This window comes from Helicoverpa zea, chromosome 2 (assembly GCF_022581195.2).
Source record: "Helicoverpa zea isolate HzStark_Cry1AcR chromosome 2, ilHelZeax1.1, whole genome shotgun sequence".
Lineage (NCBI taxonomy): Eukaryota > Metazoa > Arthropoda > Insecta > Lepidoptera > Noctuidae > Helicoverpa > Helicoverpa zea.
In genome coordinates this window covers 1,795,869-1,820,309 of record NC_061453.1, presented here as the reverse complement: position 1 = coordinate 1,820,309, position 24,441 = coordinate 1,795,869, and the positions used below count along the sequence as shown (strand labels likewise).

The 24,441-nt window shown below is 34.5% G+C and overlaps 1 protein-coding gene across 1 annotated transcript in view; it reads left to right on the top strand.

The window, feature by feature from the left end:
- The window catches only part of LOC124636820, a 59,946-nt gene that overhangs the window by 3,760 nt on the left and 31,745 nt on the right, over positions 1 to 24,441 (top strand). Inside the window, exons 2-4 of the mRNA XM_047172994.1 lie at positions 14,372 to 16,737; positions 16,826 to 16,890; positions 17,205 to 17,392. Coding sequence (XP_047028950.1) covers positions 14,379 to 16,737; positions 16,826 to 16,890; positions 17,205 to 17,392 — 2,612 coding nt within the window. The 5' untranslated portion in view covers positions 14,372 to 14,378. The remainder of the gene's footprint in view (positions 1 to 14,371; positions 16,738 to 16,825; positions 16,891 to 17,204; positions 17,393 to 24,441) is intronic.

Here is a 24,441-nt window from a genome sequence, read left to right as displayed (position 1 = left end):
ATTATAATTTATTTGTTTAGCTATAAACTTGGAGTGCGCATTTAATTAAAAGATTCAAGGGGTTGAGTTTGTAAGATATTAGAAAAAATAGATTGATGTGTACTGGTTCTGCTGTTTCTAAACAGGTTACAAATAGTCAAGGAAGTGGTATTTATTGTAATATATTTTGTATTTCTATTTTATACAGCTAAATAAAATTATAATGATAGACAAATCTTATGCACATGGATACAATTTGTTAAATGAGTACGAGTTTTATTAATTCAGAGCCAAACAAAAAAACATATTATAAAAACTTCTCAGGAGTCGGTTAAAACTTAGGAATTAGTTTATGCATATTTTAAGAACAGATTTTTTCTATCACTCCTCTAACAAAACAAAAAATTATGACGCGTAAAATATATTTTTTGTTTTTTTCTTTCTTATAATACATTCACGGGTAAAACTCACAAGTCACGAAAAACTTAACCCATTAGCAATCCTGTGTTGAAAGTTTTTTTTTTTGCTGAAAAAAAAAAACATTGACAGTTCTCACGCCACGAAAAAGGTCGGCATACAGGGGAATGAAAAAAAAAAGTAAAGAAAGAATTTAAAAAATATTAAATTGTAACTGTACCTTGGACCGAAGGGTTGTTTAATGAAAGTAAATTAAATGATATGGATCACCTTTTTTTTTGTTAATTGAAGACTGATTTATTAGAATGCCCCCTTTTTTTGCACTCAATCAAATTATCAATTGTTATATTGTAAATGATATTATTTTATTTCCAAGTGGGAAAACATCTCGAGGAAACCTGGACTACAAAGTCTGAAATCACCAACCCGCATTGAGCAATCGCGGTGATAAACGGTCAATCCTTCTCTGATTGAGAGGCCTGTGCCCAGCAATGGGACGATAAAAAAGGCTCTCTAATACTTGAAATAAAAATTGTGTCCTGTGAGTTGGACGATAAAAAAGGCCAATGAATACTTGAAATAAAAATTGACAAATTAATACCGTTAATTTGAAATAACTTATCGGTTTCAAAAGTACGTATTCATTGCATGGTCCAATACACACTGTGTATGTATAGCCCAATGGCTGGACACACTTGAAAGTCCAATACATATATTTGACTATAGTTCGGCCATTCAGAGAATGCGTTCCTGACACGTCGCGATTGAACTGACTGAATTATAACATTCATTGATTATTGATATAATAATGTTGTTTTAATGCTCCTCAATTGTTAAAACGGTAAACAACCAGCAAAAATATTTTTATCGTAACTGCAACGCCATTGCAAAGTTACGTCGTCAGTTCAATCGCGACGTGTCAGGAACGCATTCTCTGAATGGCCGAACTATAAAGTACTTCAATTTTAAAGGGTTTCGCAAATGGAGCAACCGAGTCTGAAGTGTATCGAATACAAACCCTTTGGCAAGGGCTTTTTGGAATAATCAAAAATATGAACGCTTTTAATCTAGAGTGTAGGTATCATTTTATTCGTTTTGAAATTAAGTTTCTGGCGAAATTTTTCACGTTTTGAAAACTATTAAGCATTGAGTCCGTAAATTGCTATATAGTCATTATCTTTACTGATCTTCACCATACAGTGTTATAATGTACTAAACAATACATAACTTTATAAGTCGCTCTAAAATTATTCACAGTTCTCGCCCAAAGAACTTTGCTTCTCCAAACTGCGTCAGTAAGACAATTGGCTAACTCAGTTTTTGACCTAACATTTGAACATCACTAAACCAACCTATTTCAAATAACCTACATTCATACTCCAAAAATCGAACATAACGGCCCAAACTTTCACTACTACCAACCTACCTACGTTACTCCAGACCCCTTCTGACAGCGCGAGGGGTAAGACATGCATTAAATGCTACAAGCCATAAGTAGGTGTCAACCCGTAACTGCTGGGAACTTATGCCGTAATCCATGGTGTCCAGGGGTCAGGGGTTAGAAGGGCTGATTTATGTTGATAAACCTGATAGGGCTACCTGCTAGGGAATCGTTATTGGTGTTTGAAGTAGTAACGTTGAACGAAAATAAAAAATAGACGAACGAAAATTCTACATAATAAAAAAAATAAACAGATTTAAAAAAGTTAAACAGACAATTAACACGTGTTTAAAAATAAAACACTGTTAAAAAGTAGCCTATTGCATGTCCTTTCTCAGGCTTTCGACTACCTAACTATGTGTGTAAGTACCTACAGGATTTCATTTTCATTTTTGAAAGTGATTTATTTTCTCAAACATACAGTCAGACAGACAGGTATTTTAACATTAGGATTCACTGCCAACTCTCAAACAAATTAAGACAAAAATATACAAATATCAACATAAATAAAACCATATTATTCCTCTTAAACAAACCGTAGATAAATAACAACATATGCATCGGTTATTCCTTTATTGGAAAACGTCGGCCCTTGTTTCCCGTAAGTGGAGAAATAAATTTCGCTATCGAGTCAATATCGGAACGCTCGATTTTTAAACTCGATTACACCATCGTCGATAGTAATATTGGAATCGATTGGTTAAAGCTTTTGCTATATAATAACTAATAACTTAGTCGTAAAATGTAAAAGTAACTATTTCTGTTTGTCTGTTAGTCGCGCTTCCACGCCAATACTGTCATGGTTCAAAGATAGTCTAGTTAGAGTCTGAGAAAGCTTTGACTACTATTTACCCGGTTACTGAAAGTTGTTCTCCTGGGACGCGGGTAAATCCACGGGGATCTATCAAATTATATTAACAGCTTGATTGAGCTTGAGAGAACAAGAAAGTAATTTTTCTGAATTTAGCAATGGAATTACCATATTATTTCTCATATCAAAAGAAGGCGTGGTGTACATACGTAGTTGGTAAGTATGCATACGTATGAAGGTCGCGTTTTAATCACCTTACAATTTACAATTCGTACCACCATAATAGCCTGATCAAAGAGATTAGATTTAATAAATAACTTTTTTTACCACCTACTGGTACAAACTAGGTCAAGAGTTACTGGGTCTAGTTTCGACTCGAAGGTCGCTAGTTATGCGGAGTCAACCATGTGTTAGAAAATATTAGAATTAATATTCTGCCCTAAAAAGTGGAATAAATAACTTAATCTAGTACTACATATAGAGGTACCGAATTACTTGCCTAGTGACAAGTTGACAGCTGTCAATTTTCAAGGGAAAATGTTTTTTTTTTTGTATTTTGTACAGACTGACAGAATTGTCAACTGCACCAAAAAAGGGGTCAGACCATAGATAGAGAACGATTATAGAATCCATCAAAGAAAAACAATTGCCAACTACAGTTCTAAATACAAAATCCAATTCTTAACGTTCGATTTTAAAAATAAGTAACTCAATCACGTTGTCACCTCTTTTCTCGAACCTTAAAACTGAATCAAGTAATTCTCTGTATCTGGCAGGAATTCAAATCGTTGGAACCGCGGAACGTCAGAATAAGTTCGGAACTTTCGAACTTGGAACTCGGGTATTTTCAATTGTGACACGGCTACGGCAGACGTGGGGTTGTTTACTTTGAAATAAAACTTTTACTCTGTATTCAAGAATTGGTGAAGATTTACTTGGAGAAATCTCCGCTATATAGGTATTATTGTTCTGTTTTTTATTATATGTTAAAAGAGGTATGTATCTATATTTACATAATATGCAGGCCCGCCGTAAGCGGGCGTGCAAGGCGTGCACCGCACGCGGGCGGCACGTCCTAGGGGGCGGCAAATCGAGCGACCTATCACGTAATATTAAAAAAAAACAATATATTTTTACCAATTATTTGATTTCAATATTTCTGAACACAGCAATAGCGCTAAGAATATTACTTACACTGCCGGTTTCAGTTACATCTGTTGATCATTTTCAAAATTAAAAATTATTAAAAACGATTTAAGATCAACCATTAGCGTAGCGTGGGGGGAGAAAGCAGGGGGGGCAAATGCCCTGGGCGGCACTATTTAGGGGGCGGCAAAATTAACCCATACGGCAAAATTAAACCATAATTACGTAATAAAAATATTTTTACTAAAAATAGATGAGTAGATTAGCAATTAAATTTCAGAAAAAGCCGCCCTCGCTTTGGTCGTCCCCTATCAATTTTGACGGGTTCATCCTTTGCATCCCCAAAAAAATTCGCGCTCGCTGCGCTCGCGCCTCCATTCATGTCAGTTATCGCAGTCGCAATTTATCTTTGTTTAATTGTTGAAGCATTCAATTCCGAAAAATCATTTTTCGCGCACGTCCGTTATAGCTTTTTGTTTACTTTGGCTTTTTATGATATGTTTACTTCATGAAAACTCTAAGGAAAAAATCGCGCTCGCTTCGCTCGCGGCTTCATGTACATTTGCACTTCATTTCTGAGCATATCTTTCTTTTTGACTTTGCTTTGTTAATTTACAGTGGTTTTAATTTGTTTTGTGTCCTTAGACTAAAAAAATTTCGCGCTCGCTTCGCTCGCGCTTCCTTACATATGAAATATGTCTCATGCGTTGACTTTTTCAACGGGAAACCCACCAAAAACCATTAATAACATATTTTACTGAAATTAAACATTGCTATAGATATTTAAGTTCGTTAGTTTAAGTTACCCATAATCTGTTCTAAGCACTTTGATATACATTATGTTGGTAAGTACCTACCTATTAATCACAATCTTTCAATACATAGGGGCCACTTGGGTAATGATTGCACTGCATTGATGCCCCAATGAGAGCGGTGCATGTACATATTTTTTTCTGTTGGACAAGTAAAATGGATATGAATGGGCAGGGGGGTCCGGACCCCCTGGACTCCCCCCCCCCTTATATATTTAAAAAAAAAACCCAGTATAATATGTAGTCGTAGGGCGGCATAATCGGTTTTGCACGCGGGCGAACAAACAGCTAGCGGCGGGCCTGATAATATGATCATCAAGTACTATTAATTATAAATGACAAATATCTTGGTTATTGCAATTCTAAATTTCAGCCACGTTATCAAAAACTTTCCTTTGATTTACCTACTTTACTATCTTACCAATCTCTTCAAAGTCCAAAATAGGACGGTCCGTTTGACCACCTGTCTAACCTCGAGCGTCTAACAGTTAAGTCAGAATTTCTATCTAAGTCACGTACCCGTACATCAATAACATTCACACCGTTTTCAGGCCGTTGAAAATCAAGCCGGTACACGTGGAAACAATGCGCCATTTTGAAAAAATCAAACGTGTTCTCATTTCAAAAAGTCGACAATAGATTCGAGCTTCAATTTTTTTTCGCAAACTTAGGCACAGGGGCTAAAACTTACAGCTAAGTCGACAATGAAGGGTGTATACTTTTAAAGGCGGTCTTAAAAAAATATATCGTCGTATCGTAGAGATTTTTATTGTTAGAAATAGGTTATAAAAATTTTAACGTCTCTATTATAGAGTTGGGATTATATTTTCGATATTAATCGGCTATGAAGATAATAAGTTTGGTTTACGACATTTTTTTATTGTATTTTCATGAGTATCCTTGATGGTTTAACTAGCGGGTAGTGTATTAGTTTTTAATTTGTTTGTGTAAACGAGTTCCGCAACATTTGAAGTGAACAGTCAAAACTTTGGTGTTAGGCATATTGTTCAGTAATTATCTGTTGGCATTTAGTTAATTGGTTGACCTAGTCTAAGTTTAGTTAGTAGTTAATAGTTACCGTTCTCTGAAATCCTATTTATCCATTAACAGAACAATATGATTAGAATCAAAAGCAATATCCACTATCCCCATTTCCATTAGCTTACAATTAACCTATTCTGTAACAAGTACAATAACTAACCGTTACTTCATATTAAAATCCCATAATAAATATAGATTAAAAACTTTCGCTACCTGTACAAAAAACGTTATTTTACCAAGTCATCTGCTGCCATCACCATAAATTAGTTCACAATAAATAATCAAAGATTCAATACAGTAAGCCCACCCCTTAATGTGCTCGTAAATTTCCCACAACGACTGCCGCGTTCCTTGTTACAAAATAAATCATGACATTTACATGTACATACTCCTTGGTTATTAAAAAAAAAACTAGATCGGAACGGAACCGACTTAACAAAACGGCTCCTTAAGGTAGACACACAAACAAATTTGAACTGTAACGCATTAGATATAAGGTTGGTTTTTCTGTGGCTGTATTTTCGCATGTTTTGAACAGGAACGCATCTTCCCAGTTTCGCACACTTCCTCAAACAATGCATCTGTGCTCCGGATCAGGGTTAACAAAAGGATGAAGTTAGTCCAGATTGTATAACGATTTAATATTATTACTCCAATTTCTTCGGAACACACCCGATTGTGAAGTTAACAATAGTTTCAATTTGGTAAAGGTAAGGGCTTGGCTACCTTTGACATAACGGCATCTGCTGTTTTTTGTGTGCCTTATTATATTTTTGAGGAAGAATAATTTTTAGACCGTTTTAATATAGTGGAAGTCTTTTGAGAATTTCTGTGGAAAAAACTTGCGGATCAGGTTTTTGCATAACAGTCGGAAAGGTGTAAATTTCATATTTTGATATAAAATATTTTTTATTTTTAGTGAACCAAAAGAAAGAAAAAAATATATAACGGGTTTGAAATATGTGAAATAACTTAAATTATTCACAAAATAAAGTCACACGCAGTCAGTCATACCTGCGCACATTACGCATACTGACTTGGCTACTTATTGCGATTTTTATCTACATTTTATCTACAAATTCACCGAATTTTCCTTCAAACCATTTCAATCAAAATTCAAAAATTAACATTCCACGTTCAAATACACAATTCGCAATTTCAAGAACAGAAAAAGATAATGTCTAAACAACAATCGATTTTCAAAAATTTATAGTCAAAGCCCGCCATAACGCAGCGGGTTACACACAATCTCTTTTGACACAAGTCCCTATGTATATGGCTACTGCATGGTGTATTGTACCTCCTTTCCCATGGTCATCGTAATATTTACCTTTTAAATTGAAAGTATCATTGACACTCGTTATATGAACCTTAACGGTCATTCCCAATATGCTATCTATCCATAGTTTCACATGCTAGAGTTAGGAATTCGACATTACCCGTCGTACTACAAAAACTTTTAAATGTCTGTTGAACACTTGTCTAATAAGATGTCAGATTATGTCGTTGAAATAAGCTTCGTTTTGCAGCCACACTTTTTAGACAAGTGTTCAACAGATGTTTAAGTTTTTGTAGTAAGGCTGTACCTGTGTAGGGCTAATGTCAACTATCTATCTCTATTAAGCAAATCAACAATAGAATATAGGAACGGCTGTAAGTTCTTGGTTATAATTTTACGGGTTACGATTTTAGCCGTCAATAATTTGGGGTGAAATTAATTAGCTCTAAGTGTTCCCATTGTTTTCTTTTTAATTTAATTAAAGGGCCAAAGTCATAAACTTGTGTTTAAATGTACTACATTTTATTTTATTTTATTCCAATTGAGGTAAGCCTCAAGAAGTTGTAGATCTCTAGAGTACTTTTTTCTGTCCTCTAATATTTATTTCATTAGACAAAGCCTCCGCTCAGCTGTTTTGGTTGAAATTACTAAGCCATTTGGATATTAATAGTTTGTGTTTTAATATTTCTATATTGAAATCTATTATTTTAATAAGTACAATTTAAAATCTTTTTCCGTCTTCATGGTCATTTTCACTCTTAAAATCCAACCGTATTCTTTCACCCATCCCATTTCTCCAAAATATCGTTAGAATAACTTTCGAAACTTTTTGATTCATAGGCCTACAACCCCACGCTTGCGTATGCGCCACCATATGGCCAAAGATTGATAGATAACATCCAACGTCGTAATGACCGCATGACGTCAAAATAGACACAGTTTTTTGACCTCTAAACCATATTTTGTAATCCTTACTGTTTTGTAATAAGTTATGAAGAAACAGTCTAACGTTAGCTCAAACGATGAACTTGGTTGGTATAACCTGGGATATAAGTGCTATAGAGCTAGAAAGATAAAACAATGTAGATGTAAGTGAAACCAAAATGCACTTTCTTTCATTCACACTTCAGATACATTTATGACAGTCTCAATTAAAAATTCACATTGCGATAAAATATTCCATTAAGAGAAAAGCAAATTCACACGTTACTACTAGAAAAGTATGAGACGCCATATAAGTAGGGCTGCCATCTCGAATTTCACCAAACCCGAACAAACATTAAAAAAACCCGGACATTTGGCGTAAATCGCATTTTTTCCCCGAAGGAGTACGATTTTTTTAAACAAAATAATACCTAATTTGTAATCCATTTACTATTAACACATACTTAAATCCAATGAGGTGCTTCCTTACATGAAAAGTGTCCGGGTTTTCCCCGGACACTTCTTGAAACCCCGCCCGGACGGCCCCCGGACGGCCTCCAAACGAGGACAAATCCGGGGAAACCCGGACGGATGGCAGCCCTACATATAAGTGATATTGTATCAATTTATTTATGATGTCTATCTTTTTGAAGATGCATATAAAAGCGTTCTGAGGGTTTGTCTAAGTCTTCGTCAAATAAGTTTACCTTTCTGAAGTCTTTAGCTAGTGTGATATTACCTACTAGTAGTAATCTAGGACCGAAAGAATTGTGGATCACCTCGAAGTGATATGTTTTCTTGTGCGAAGAAAAAGCTAAGGTATCTGATTTCAATAAACTATTTAAAGGATTAATATGCTAAAATTAATTACCAAATATTTACTAAAAACACCATTAATTCCTTATTAATACTCAATAATGAAACAAAACAAAACTCAAGCATCTAATTGCGTAATTGTGCTGTAATTGTCAGCACTTATCGAGGCAGGCGCCTGCGCACGGGGGCGAACAGCTGCGCGCGCGCACTTCGTATGGGAAATTAATACTTAGTACACAGAGTCAATAGTTTTCGTTCGTGTTTTTTAGGGTAATGTAATGTAATTGTAGGTGTATTTTTGAAGTTTATTATAAGAAAATGCCAAAATTGCCATTAACAGACAATACTTTTTCTATTGTGTCTAAGACCGATGACTGTTAAAAAAATGAATAAAAAAATAGAAAATAAATAATAATTAATCTTTGCGAAGTTGGTATATTACTAGACATGCGTGATAATACAGATATCTATTCAATAGAGTGCTTTCTAATGTAAAAGTTCTAATTAAAAAATACACGTGACGTGCTTATTGAATTATTCCCTATTGTCAATAAAATAAAACCAAGCGTAACCCGATACACAACAAAACAAAAACCCACTATTATGCTAATTTAACCAGAAGTCAATATTCCATGGAAAATTTTCCAACTGTCACCCCGAACTTTGCACGTCAACGTGACAAATGACGTCACAAGCGGAACCTATAATAAAATAAAATATTCGAAAATGTCCCCGGAACATGACAGAATTTGAATTCCATTATTGGGCCATAAAACCCTGGGTTCCGTAAACGGGTGCGTAACTGAATAATTCATGACAACGCCACCTGTCGGCTAACCGACGAACTAACGTTTGTTTGTTTGTTACCATAAATTGTGTGCTGTTAATGTTTGATTGCTTTGAACCTCTTTAGTTGAAACTGTTTATTACGATGGAAATTCGGAAAATTGTTATAAACTATGTCCTTAGCTTTAAGTTTCAAACGAAGTAAATAAAATATCCCAACGAAGTCAAACCAGAACAGGTTCTACTTCGTTCGGATATATGTATTGTTACCTATATTTTCTTATGTTTTCTGTAGCAAAAAAAAAACTTATTGATGACGTTCATAACGTTTCTTTGAATCTTTATTTTTAGATGAATTTCAGTTACAGGAAAATTGATTTTATTCCTTCTCGCCTATCTATAGAATGTTTGAACTTTTGTGCGGACATAAATGTTATTTACAGATTCTTGTTTCTCTAAATGCCATCATATCCTTTTCGTTCAGAGTATTAAAAGGTTTCTATGTTATCTATTAAAAATTCTTCCTCTAGAGATATAGAAAAGATAAATATAGAGTTCGGTCTATACTCACACTTTCTTTAAATAGTCTTTGAGTCAGATAACATCAATTTGTTTGTGAAGTCTTTCTTTCTTAACAAGCAAAACATTCCTAACTAAGCACAGAAGTTTTACAAACCCATTTAAAACGGACCACAAACCCACAGTTACAATTTCAAAATTCAATTCTTGACGACAAAAACATCCGGCCATTTTGGCGCACAACTTCCAAGACAATGCTGACGGACTTCTTGCCATTTTATCTTGCGATCGTGCAGTCAATAGAACTCTTATCTCAAGAGGATAAAGTTTCAATTTCAATTGTTCAAGTACCTTACAGCGTTATCTTATTCTTAGACCTATAATGAATCGTATGTCTTCGGAATAAAGCCTAATTTTACTTAGGCACATAGTTCCATTTATCTGACATTATCCAGTAACCGCTCAGCAAATTCGAAAGATTCAAATTCAGAATCCGCTAAAACGTGTTCCTTTCTATTCAGCCAGCAACATTGACGTTCAGCACGCACCATACGTTCCAAAAACAGTTCGTATCTTGAATCTAGACCTTATTTCTACGTGAGTTTGTCATTTAAAAACTATATCGGCCAGTAACATGGAGTTTGTGCATTGAGTAAGAAACTTTTTTGTTTAGCGACCCCACGTTTCGCGAGTCGAGACGTGCATTCGATATTAAAAAATGCTTCAGAAAAATCTTTAAATTCAATAGTAATTTGGTGTTGAATAGGTAGGGAGAGGATAATGTAAGTACGCCCTGTTTTTGCGGTGTTCTATTTAGTACGCGAATTTCTCGACTCTCTTTGTGTACACACTGGTTTCTTGCCCAGCATGAGTCTGTCACAGTGCCGTGGATTTGAATGGAACGACCGAGTTTCTAATTACACAGTCAATTTGGTACGTAAAGCGGGAAATATGAGTTATTGCCCTGGCCTGTAACAGAGATGAAATCGGCCATATTTAATATGCGACAATAGATTGAAAATTTTTGTGCGCGACTTAGCATAATAATGTGCGTATAGGATTGTATTTTTAAACGATTAGTTGGTGATTAGGTCATAATAACAGAGCACAGTTCGAGGGCGTGCTCTTTTTATAAATTAACGTTATTTTTATTTTGCAAATTATGCAACCGGGCACAATTCATTTGGAATGAATTCACTTAGCACGTGTTCTTTTGACGCATCAAATTTTAAGTGAATACTAAATCCTTAAGACAATTACAAAATTAGCATAACAGATATCACTCAATTTTCTAACAAAACTTTCGCTGTTTTTTACAATCCAAAAACATTACACCACAACAATTTTCAAATTTTACAAAAAAAGCGTGAAATGGCTCGTGCTGATCGCTTTAGTGGCATAACTAACGTTGTCAGTGCCACATTCCAAATTGCATACGCCAGATGATGCCACAAATGGTTGGTTCGTATAACGGAACGTGTTATACCGTATTGGAAGCAATATGTCTATTAGCTCTTATGGGTATCATTACGCGGTTATATTATAAAGCCATTTAAACTAAACTAGATTTGTCATTCATCTGACATTTTTACTCTGTTCTTCAAGCCTTTGTATACGAAACCTCTCTACTCTCAATACTGGAATGGACAATTTAAAAAATGTAAATAGCAATCTGGACATTAAAGTAACTACTACAACACTTAATAATGAACAGAACAGAATCATAGCAAAATTGTAACTAACAATCTCTCCACTACAGGTCATCTTAAAACACCAAATGACCATACACATAAAAGCTAACAAAAACGATCATACATAAGCTGGAGAACACAGCATTGATATCGAATAATGTCCAGTGGAACCCCACTGTCTACGTGTCCATCAGAAAGTCGTTACGGCCGTCATTCATGCAGTGGAGAATCAAAAGAATTTTGCTACGCAAGGGGAAGAGACGAGATATATTTATGATGATCAAAATCGCTATGGCTAAGGTGGATCACACACTACCTACCATATCAGTGATGGTATGCGTGTTTTAGGATACAAAATGGAGAAATTAAAAATATACTTGATTCAGGATTTAAGTAGATGACGTACATTTTTAACCACGATTGATGATATAAAGCGGATTTCTATAACCTATCTTTATCTATATCATCTATTTATTCATTTGTTACTAGAGATAGTTATTTATAAGGGCACGCCACATAGTGGCGGTAAGTCCCCTCTTTGAGGAGTGGCTCGAGAAGAGTCATTTGATGATTTACCATAAAAAAAGGTCAGGAATTTAACATTACTTTATGTGACTAATGACGATAATTCATGATAGATACATATATTATAGAAATCAGTGGATATTTTTTTTTATGTAACCGGTAATTTACTTTTAACAACGAATCCATCTTATTATCAAAACTTTCCTTTAAAAGAAGACTCTATGGTGAAACTCATATTCGTTAAAACAATATATTGTGCGAGGTAGTCTATTATCCGCCAACCCATATGAAAATCGATGTTGTAAATCACCAATAATACCCATGTTATGAGTTTAGAATGAAGCGTGTAAAGAAAATGATAGCTAACGATATTGTAATCGGTTTGTATGAAGGAAATGTTTCTACTTTACCGACTGCAGATGGGGAAATTGGATGAGGCATTAGGAAATGAAGTGCTAATGAATCTGTTGTGTTAGATAAATATTATAATGCTGAAGAGTTTGATTGATTGTTTGAAAAGGAACCACCTACTGGTCCGATTTGAAAAATTGTTTCAGTCTTAGTATTGAGGAAGGCGATTGACTCGAAGTAGTTTCTAAGAGATGAGGGTGAAACCGCTGGTAGAAGCGATTGTTAGATATTGGTAATACAGAATGTTACGGATGACTAGACTAGTTTAAGAGTCGATGCCATATACAAGCTGTTGATTTGCATGCGTGCCATAGTCAAGGACGTAATTATACTAATGATTCTCAACCCAAATCAACAAAAAAATTGGTATGAAAATTTTTGATTTTAATTTTTTTTCCCGAAATTCGTCAACGTCACCTACCCGTTTTCAAACTCGGCGCGTTTGTTACTGGCCTCAAAACCGTGCTCCTCCCTCACACAAACGCAAACACAAAGCATACGCAACGATTATTCATTAATTTCATTCATAAAATTGGATTAGTTCTGAAATACTGCGACATAATAATGACAAAAAAAGCAGTGCATATTAGCGATTTCCCGTCTACTGTAATTCCAATCGATTATTTACGTATTTTATGTCCTCCTCCTGAAGTATGGCACAAATGCAAATCAACACCTTGTATAATATCTTAACGTGAATATTTTTTAAGCTCAAGCAAAGTCCTCTGTAAAGAGTAAGATGGGCTCTTTGCAAAAAAGGGCAAACATTTTGGGACTCCATCATTCATCTTCAGTTAATAAATAAATCATCTGAATTCGAAGTTCTTCTTGACAAAGATACTTTCATGTTTGCCAAGTTAGAAAGTTAATTTTTCATGCAATACGCTTGAGAAAATCAATATTGACTCAACAGACAATGTAACTTGATTGATTTCAACAGCTTTGACCACAGAGCGATGAAGAGAGTAGAATTGTCTTACGATTTACCGAGCTGCAAAACTAGCAAAGTCTCAAGAGTAAGATAGAAAACTCCATAACTTATTAATCACAGTAATGCCTATAATCAAATTTATAGAGTTATTTCAGTCATTCTAAGTAAAACACTGGTTAGACTAGAAGCCAACCCCAACACAGTCGTGAAAAGGCTAGCCAGATGAATACTTATTATAAAATTTTTGCGAGTATGTTTATTTCACAGAAATATAGCGAAAACACGCTATATTTAAGCTTCTTTTTATCAGTTGTCATAACAAGACCTAAGATATGCTGGTTGATGTACATAATTAAGTACTTATACCATTTTAATTGTGACACCAATAACAGAGTTCCCTCTAAACATACAACAGTCTACAGCAAAGACGAGCACCGTCTCCAATCAGTGAATGTTTGTTCTCTACATTATGTATACACGTGAATACATAATCGTTCATACCGTTGTGAACGTATCATTGACATCTGTCGCAGATGAGTAATGCTTCAGCCATCAGTTTATTAATAGATAGCTTTATTAGCGTTTCGATTAAACACAGTTTTTCTACCTGATGCTTCTGAAGGTCATTCTAAGCTTAGATTGAAACGATTTATAAATCTAGAATTTTATCGATTATACATTAAAGTTCAATGAATAAATTGTATCTATCACAAATCTTTAACAGCTGATATGTGAATCTGATTTCAATGGAATAATTGGATTTAATGGATTCAATGGGATTTAATGTAGGTACAAACTTTTCAAATAACTCACGTTTAATAAACGTATTTTTCTAATTCCAGATCAAAAATGCTGAAGTGGGCGGTTTACGGTAAAAAGAACCAAGACCTTCGGGTTTCCAACGACCTTGACAATGAAGACGAACATTATAGCGATGAACATTACAATAACAATAATAAAGTCAGGAGGTCTCTCGATGCACAAACAGTTAAAAAGAGCAAAAAACCAAGCAGGTACCAGCGAAGGTCCCTAGGATCAGCTGCAGTTAGGAAAAACATGAAAGCCGTAGATAAAGAAAATGTTAATTACATAGGAAATACACCAAACTATTACAGAGAAGGTTTTATCAAAAAGCCAGAAGGGATTGCTTTGAAAGATGTTAGCAACATAACTCCTACTGGCACTCCAGTCAAGAAGTTCGACAGGAGAAAATACTACATAAATAGTTCCAGAGACGACATTCCACCAGATTTACCACCCACACCACCAACTTACAGCAGGAGGGTAAGGGAAGCTAAGAAAAGGAAACTTGAAATGGCGAGTGCAAATGAAGTTTTTAGAAGGGATAGCTGTGTGTACAAATCTGAAAGAAGAATAAAGCCTATCGACAGAAATTCGTTCAGTCCAAAGCTAAGTCACAGTACTTCAGAGCCATCACTAAGTGATTTATCTGATAGATTAAGTGCTACGACAACTAGTAGTAGAAACTCTTTTGCCTTAGGAAAACAATTAAACAAACCTGTATGTACTACCAAAACTATAAACGATGGCTTAGTTGAAATAGAGTACGACAGAGATCTAGTGCTCAATTGTGTAGAAAAACCTCTGACTATCAATAAAAGTGCTATTGAAAAAACTACTCTTCCCATATTTGGACATCATATCTTTATGGATAATCCCTTATACTTTAATAACAATGATATTAGTCTTACAAATATAAGGCCATTGAAAAGGACGCGAAAGAAATCGAATGATTTCGAAAGTTCATTTAAATCGCCATCTGTAGATAAGAAAGATGCTCATACTCTGGTAAGGGATGGATGTTCACCAGTCTCAATCACGCCTTTATCTACGAAACTAGCAGCGTTAAGATTCAGTACTATGAGTGTACATAGTAAATCGCAAAGAGTTGCTTTCACAAATGATGTTACAGAATATTTTCCTAAAGTAGAAAATCCTTTTACTATCCCTCTAAGGGACGAAGAAACTTCTACCGAAATGGAGAATAAGTTTATCTTAGGTAAGGATTCTACGTCCAACAATACAGACTCAACTGTCTCAACCACGCAAATGGGAGATGTTACACTTGAAAGGATGATCGAGGACATTATAAAGAGTACTAAAATTATAAAATCCAAAAGAAGGATATTAAATAAAGCTCCAGTATTAGATATTCATGAAGAAATTCCTCCTCTTGATACTGTAAAAGATTTATTCGTAAATCCTCAGGCGGAAAACAAGACCAATCTAATCAGAGAAGCTAAATACGTAAACTTGTCTAGAGAAAACTCAGTTTCACCTAAAACCACACCAACCAAAAGGATGCCAGTTCATAGAGTCAATGATAAACTACTCAAAAATCTTCCTATTGGATGCTTTATCCTTGATGATGGTGATGGTTATAATGAAAGAGAAGTTAGGACACCAGATAATGCTATTGATGTGAAGCGTAAAGCAAGTCCTAAGAAACGTTCAACTCTCAATAGATCACAATCTATGAATATTTCTTATGAAAGAGGGAATCTAGAATCTATGTCTTCAGAATCAACACCTGACTTATATTCCGCGGCCGAAGAAAGAGCAAGTCTTAGGCTAAAGCGGCAGAAGTGTATACGAAGGAAAAAGTCTACAGTTAGCAATGAAAGTCAATGGAAGACCAAAGATCTTAAGACTTCGATTCTCACTCTAGAGATAGGAATACCTAGTCCATCAACAGAACTACCTAACACATCATTATGCGAGCCTCTAAGCCCTCCATTATCTAATCCTATTGAAACTGATGATTACCAGAACATATCTTTGAAGTCCAACGTATCACATAGCAGTTTGATGCCTTACGCCAACTCTCACAACAAGAGATCAAGAGAACTATTCGGACTTACTCTAGAACATGGTATTCCTAGTCCTATTACTCCTGTGCCTAATCTTAAAAGGCCAGGCAAAGTGCTGAGTGAGGAGCGAGCTCATAAGACAAGCAAACTAGATGATGATTACCTCCCAACTGACACGCATACTCCAGTCATTGAGCATAAGTCTATACGTAGATGTCTGACTTACTCCCCAGAGGAGAATAGCATAAGTAGTAGTGAAGAGAAAAGAAGAAGTGTAGCTAGTAATCGTCTAGAAAGATCTAGCGAGAGATTCCAAGCCCCAAAAGGGACAATAGATTTAGAAATCATTACTAGGAATGACGTCATAGACGTGCACGGTGAGTGGTGACTATCGACCTTCATTTATTTTACTCTTATGGTTGTGTCCCTTTTGGTTCTATTTTGATGGTTCTTTTATGTTCACAGTTGTAAGATGCCGAGATCTTCAGAGGTCCTCAGGGAAAACGGATGACATCAATGCTTATGCGAAGGTTGGTTGTAAATTATTTTACGACTGCTGTTTGTGAAAACAATGCTTTGTTTTAAAAAAGCTTTCAACAATAACTTAAGACAATTCACGTAAAACAACTTTGCAATTGAAGGTAGCTATTTGATTCCCTAATCATTTGTCCGTATAGATATTGTCTCCAAGCTCTGCTTGTACGAAATAACTATTGACTTCACAATAATCAAATCACATATATATGATATGAGGTGTCAAATAAACTAACTTCAGAAATGCAAAGTTATTTCTTGCGAGCTGTACTACAGTACGACCTAACAAAATCTCCAATTCGCCCACCAGGTCGTAATCAGCGGCGTAACAGAGAGCCAATCCCTGCCGTCTCAACGATCCATCTTCCAACGAACATCAGTACTATACGGCAAGAGGGAACCGGAGTTCCAAAGACATCTGAAGCTTCCACTACCAACTGCTGTCTACGACCACCAAGTTCTGCACATCTCTGTGTGGCATAGAGATAAGAAATACAGGTACGTTTAGGGAGACCTTGATTAACCCGTTTTATGTCGGAGCGCTGATATACGCGAGACACAGTTGATGTTCTATTGTTTTATAATTAACGACATATAGAGGTTGAATAAGTACGAGTATATCATGATTCTTTTGCTATGAAAGTTTATATGAAAATATCAATTGGTGACGATTATAATTTTGGGTGTGTTGAAAATAATATTGAACTGAAAACCACAAATGCTGCTACAAGATGAGGTAAGTACACATTTTGATAATTTAACAAAAGGTCATAAATTCAATGAGGTTCATCAAATCATAGTGTTTGAGGACAATGAGGTAAAATGGATCACTTAAAAAGAAAAATAATTAAATAAAAAAATACTACTTCAATATAAACAGATACCTTTAATTAAATTTAAAGGCTGATATTCCAATTTATCGACATTTATAATCCTACACAAAGCCAAGGCTTATAACGGCACTAAATCGGATTTATTGTTCTAACTATAATTAAATAAACGTTCGAGCCTTAATATTTTAAGTAACACTGATTTACTAGTCCTTGAGGTCCCTTTAAGCTACTATTAAGTACTGTAGGATTTCTATATCGGTTATACCTGTAACATTTTACAAATTGAATTTTAAAGGTTTCGAAGGGTTTGTCAATAACTTGCTGATTTCAACATAACTCCTACAGTGATAAAATAAACATCAAAATTATGAAATAAACTATGAAACGTCAAGCATAGTAAACTAAAATATAGGTGAATACATTTTTGTATTTGATCGACTTAAAAAGTTGGAGGTTCTAATTTCAGATGTAGTATTTTTTATTAATACATATTCATAACCTTATTAAGTCGTTTTCCATCTTAGTATCCTCCAATCATAGTAAGTAAGTCAAGTTTATTATATGTACCTAAAATTATTTTTACTCGCCAAAGTATACCGCTTCCATAATTAAATAACTCGCTCAATCATGCACAAGTGCCTACAGAATTACTTCGTTATATACCATCTTCCTACCTGAAAATATTCCATTAATATGTAACAGTATTCCTCAAGTTAATCGCATTTCATTACTGGTAAACAGAGCCTAGCCTGAATTTTGTATGGCTCTCGCTACGGTAAGGTTGGCAGCGTGATAGCTATTTTTAATTCACGGAATATCATATTAGTTGTACTTTGTTACTAGAGCATCATGTTTTTTGTTGATTACGTAATAACTTATGATGTCTTTTTTTACATTTGAAAGAGGTCTTAGTATATTTTTTTTGCATTTATTAATATTTGTAATTAATAAATGATGTGGCAACTTGCAAAGCAATATTTAGTACTACTACTTTAGAAGAACTATAAAAAAATATACCGTCAAGTGTTTCCTTAGAACTTGAAAACTAATTTCCCCATCCAATAAGAACCTAATGATATTAGCCTGCCAGTTGAGGTCTGCTAGTCGACAGCAACAGTGATGCAGCTTCAACTTCAATTTCCTTCAAGAATTAGATCAAAGAATTTAGGCTTTTATTCCCACATAAATAAATCTTATTTTGCTTTGTATATTTGTTGTTAGGGATCTTTGTTTGAGCACTAACAACGTGACTGCAATCTTTGGCCCAGAATTGTAGCGGAGAGATTACGATGGAATCTCTTGAGACCCGTATTTGTAAGAGCCTGTGTGAATAGCCTATATACGCCGTATTAGAATGTTTCAGGCTATATGTTTATGTAAATTTTAACATTTTAGTATGAGTAAATTTTGATATATGAAACCATTTTTGTGTGGCTAAGGCAGGATTTACTTACTTAAGTAATCTTACTCGCAAAAAAAATATATATAGTTGAAAAAGTCAACATTTCAGACCTGATTTAAGCTCAGAACTGATAAGTAGGTTAGGCTGAGTTAAAGTTGAAACAATAAAGATACGAAAGGGATCATTTAAAGTTATTATTAGAGTCTATATTTCAATTAAGTTAGGACTTTGAGATAATACAATACAACCTGTCATTAAAAATATTACTACAGTATTAGGAATTATTTAAATTCAATAAGATTATTTTATACATGTTTACGAGAAGAAAAATAGTTGTATTATACGAAAGGAAAAATGATTTTCCAGTCCATTGTACAATTTTCCCAAACGTGTACAAAAGCAACCGATATCAATGCGATTGTCACGAAAAAATAGCTGAAAAGTGAACGCTTTGTCAAGTCGACTAGACACGTGACATGAATAATGAATTTCGAATGCCGAGTTCCGAATTCAAAATTTCACTAGTCTATGGTGTTCTACGTTCTTATTTTAAACATGATAGTCAAAAAGTACGTTGTAAAATATTGCAGTGCGCATCATATAATAGTAGGTTTTATTCACTTTTTCCTCCTGTAGCACTTTCATACATAAGATATTGGGGAGTTGGAGTGACGCTGGCTCGACTGGACCTGCGCACAACGATCGATTGCCTCACGACGCAGACCCGGGCAGTTGCGTTGCCGACCCTAGACGGACAGCGGTCCCGTTTTTGCCGCGTCTACCCTTTTTAAAATACGCATAGATTTTTTTAAGTGCCGTGCAGTGAAGTGATTGTGGTGGCATTATTTTATTTTAAAGTGGATTGAATTTTTTTGAAGGGTAAGGTTGATATTTTTTTTAATTTCATTTTTTTTTTCATTGGGAATTTTATTCGTATCGTCCATGGATTTATTTGTCACCGAGCCCACGTAGGGTCATGAAATATTTTTTTTGTTTCAAAATTCATTTTTTATTTTTTCATTTACCTTTCAGATTGGAATTTTATCAAATAATCGTATCGCAGCTAGGATTTATAGCTTCTAATCACGACTATGTAATACTTATTTTCTGAATGTATTAATCCGTAACAATCACAGTAAATTATTTAGTCCTTATATACCAGGTATTTCTAAAGCTACGCGAAAATGGTCCTTTGTTCCATACTTTTACGAAATATGAAATCTGAAATTAATTCTATAGGCCAACATTTACGTAATTACGTTCGTGACATCATTAGATATTAAGGAACTCATTATTATTGTAATATTCATCCCTTATTAGGGTTCCATCCCCTCTAGAACAAAGTGCATGAATATGGATCTATGTGGGTTACGGGGTAGGTAGCACACTAACACATACCTTTTTAAATTGTAGATTTTTTATTTCTAATTTCTACTTATTCTTATGACTTAAAAACATCTATGAAAATTGGTATTTTCAATATTTTTAGGGAATTTTATCTTTGAACTTAGGATCCATTTTTATTTCTTTTATAGCTACTTACCTTGATCAATCCTTTTAATACTAGAATTGAAACATAAATATGGTTGTTTGAAAGTAATATAATTCCTACCAAGTGCTACAATTTAACGCTTTTTCCTTGTTTATAAGAGAAGAGGTTTGTACCGTTTAGTGGGGTAGTAAAAAGGCTGATGATCATGACAAGCACGCCTTTCTGAAAACCTAGCCCTACTGACTTTCATAAACCTAGTGACATAATTTGTTCAGTTACTAACCTATGTATTACAAAAAACTTTTTATAACTACATTTTAAAACTGGGATAGGCTTTTATGGAAAGTCCTAGGTTCCGCCATCTCGCTAATTTCAGGAAGAGATATTTTCACCTGAACTTTCAAACTGTTCTAATGAAATCCCTAGACTAGATAGACCATGCTTAGGATTAACAAACAGGCTTTCCATACTCCTTAGTAACCAATTTTCATAGTAGTATACATTTTGGTGCAGTTTTAATCACCTAACAAGCCCTAGGGTCAGACTTTTCTCAAATCCTCATGACCATGACAGCTTCTGACAATGCTTAGCAGGTTCCAGGCTTCAATGCGGTATTGTAAAATATATTACACATGCCTCATTAACCAAGCGTGATATATAACTATGAAATAAAAACGGAGCATTTTATAAACACTAGATCTTCTACCTCTTAACCTAGTTCCAGTGCTTATCGGCTCAAAAGCTCATTTATTGAGCTCGAGCACACGAGAGCAATTACTAAGAATTTATTTAAAATAATAAATTTTACTGAATTATTGTACCTAGTGTTCTGGTATTTTATGTGGCATATATGGTTTATAAGTCTAATTTATTAACCGGTAGATTTTTTTTTCAAAGTAATAAAAAAGAGGGTCGTTCTATGCCTTTAAAAAATGATTCTGTATTAAGTATTTTGTTTTTAAATGACTTCAAAAAATGAGATTCTCGGTTTAACCTGCATGTTTGTGCGCGATTACCTCACACTTAGCTGAACCGATTCTGTTGCGATTTTCTACCTAATTGTTTGGTTTTTAACTTTTTGACATTAAGTGATAATAACTTTTAAATTTTTTGAAGGATATAGCTCATTTTATTTGCTTTTTGTAATAAATTTTGCAGTAACACTGGTATTGCTAATATTTTTGACTGATTAAAAATGACACTTTTGTAGTCAAACAATTATTGACTGTTTACATTTATTTTTATAGGTAATTTTTAAACCAGAATAGATTACTTGAAAACATATAAAAAACCAAGCTCGTTTATCGCTCTCCTTTTTGTCCAACAAACAAACAAAGGAATATGTACCTTAAATCTATTACAGCATAAGATACTTATCCCCTTACCCAGTGGCCCAATAGGCGAGTTTTTCCCTATTTGCGGTGTCAACAGCGTAACTTCTGAATTATGCATACAGAATTAAGATTACTGGATCAAATTTAGACTGAATTATTTAACGAAAGATTTTGTTTATGAAGATTTTGTATTTACTAGCTTCTGCCACCGGTTTCACTCGGTTTATGAAGGAACTGCTTGTATTTCACCGCGCACATTGATTCAAAAGAAGCTTTTAAGTTATTGTGGTATATGAGCAAATTACTGTCAAGTATCATGAAAAACCGGACAGCCGCTTGCGCGTGGAGATGTAGCAAACATACACACATATTCAAAAACTTTCAGTCATAATATTAGTGTGATACTTATCGATAACCGAGATGAGATTTTTTAAGAGCGCAAACCGGGAAACCTGTCTTAACGTAGTCCAAAGACTACAAACCTTATAATTTATGAACCACAACAAAAATTACTGACTATCCCTTGTAAAAAAATAAGCACGACTTTTCACTAAAAACTTTTTAACTAAGCACTATAATTAATTAAGTAAAAAATTCACAGCCCTAGGAACTCTAGAAAGGGCACCTTCACCCCGATCGATGTTCAAGCCATGCTTTACAATATTTATTTACTGAAGAATCATGAATAAGATATTACTAACAAGTAGAGGTCACTTCAAGTTGGCCCATTTATTCTAAAAGATTTCCCATGGGTCACTTCCAGTGTATATTGTAGGGTACTCTCCGTGTTACCTGCTTATGAATTTTATATGTATTTTTTGAAGGTTGCCACTCCTGGTGTGTTAATTTATGTATGTTTCGCTAACGGTTGGCAACAAGAAAATATTAGTCGTTAGCACAATGAAGACTAAGTTTTAAAGTAGCTTAACTTAAAGTAGCTTAACTCCTTTCAGTAGCTTAACTCAGACATATACACTAATATTATAAAATGCAAAAATATCTGGCTGTCAAAACTACTGAACATAACTAATTGGGATTTTTTTGAAACAGCAAAATGCTTCGACTAAAAAAGGAACTAATATAATTCCTATTAGTCTTCAATCACAAAAGTTCGTAACTTATCGATACAGAAAAGTCCACTGACAGATTTATGAGGCAGATACATAATTATTATTTCGTCTATATTTCTACTAATAATAAATCTGACATTTCAACATTTTCAACGATCCGCTTGTATATGTCACCTCTATAAATATCCAATGAAAAATTAACGAAACTTTAAAGGACAAAGGTGAATAAAAATTGATCCGTAATCTAACATTCGTTTTGTATGTTCGAGCTATTAGAATTGTAATTATTACTTTGTCTATGGATAGAAGACAATGGGAAGGTCGTTTGACAGTAATTATGCTTTATGGAAATTAATGAATTTAGCGCTTTAGAGCATGTCAATATCATCGTCATCAATTTAAGAGCCCAGCTCTTGTCGGTGCAGCTCCTTCCATTTACGCCTATCTAGCACCAACTCCTGAACTTCCTGATACGTCACAACATTCACCTTCTCCTTAATTTGCTTGATTATGTCAATATCATACTAACATAACTACCTTATAGTAGATCTGGTAATCATCGACCAATAATGATTTCTGGTCTGGCATAATCTTTTTGGTGGTTTCACTCGCATCCCAACGGATGGAATACCTACTCCGCGCATGCCGATAAAGAGCCTTTGGCCTACCTTATTATATAGACTATCTACACTAGGTACTACTTTTCTTTCCCTCTCTCGTTCTATAATACTGTATTTTCTACCAAACATAAAATCTTCAGATTTATTAGTACAGATTTTGGCTGCACATCCTATTAAAATATGACGCAGTCTATCAGTATTTATATATCTAAAACAAAATCTTATAAAATTTCCCCAAAACGACCGCCGTCCACTGGCGTACAGCCAAGAAAAAAGATATAATGATGGATGACAAGCCCGCGTACGTTATGCAAGGGAATAAGCTGTGCTGCTCTTAGTACGGCTTGGAGATATGCCACGCTGAAAGAGAAAACGTGTTAAAAAGTTGTGAAAATAATTAATTTACTGTTTCGCAAGGTTTTTGTGCATTCAACAGTTTGCAAAATATATGCATATGAGTCAGTCAGTACCTGTGAATCTATGTATTGTCAGGTAAATAGCTGAAGAGTTAATTTGTTAGCTTGAACGCGCTAAGTTCAGGAATTATCAGTCCGCTTTGAAAAATTCTCTCATTCATTCTCATTTATCGTAGAAGACGAATATTTTTGCCCAAGTAAGTAAATTAGTTACCTCAGGAGGCAGTTGAAACCGCAAGAGTTAGTATGGAAATAAAGTTCAGTCTTTGAATAACAAAATAGAATGACTTATAACAATATAATTTTCAGGCCAAATCACAAGGCACATTTTACTCACACCAAGAAGCCCTATTTCATAAACCGTACACGAATATAATCCA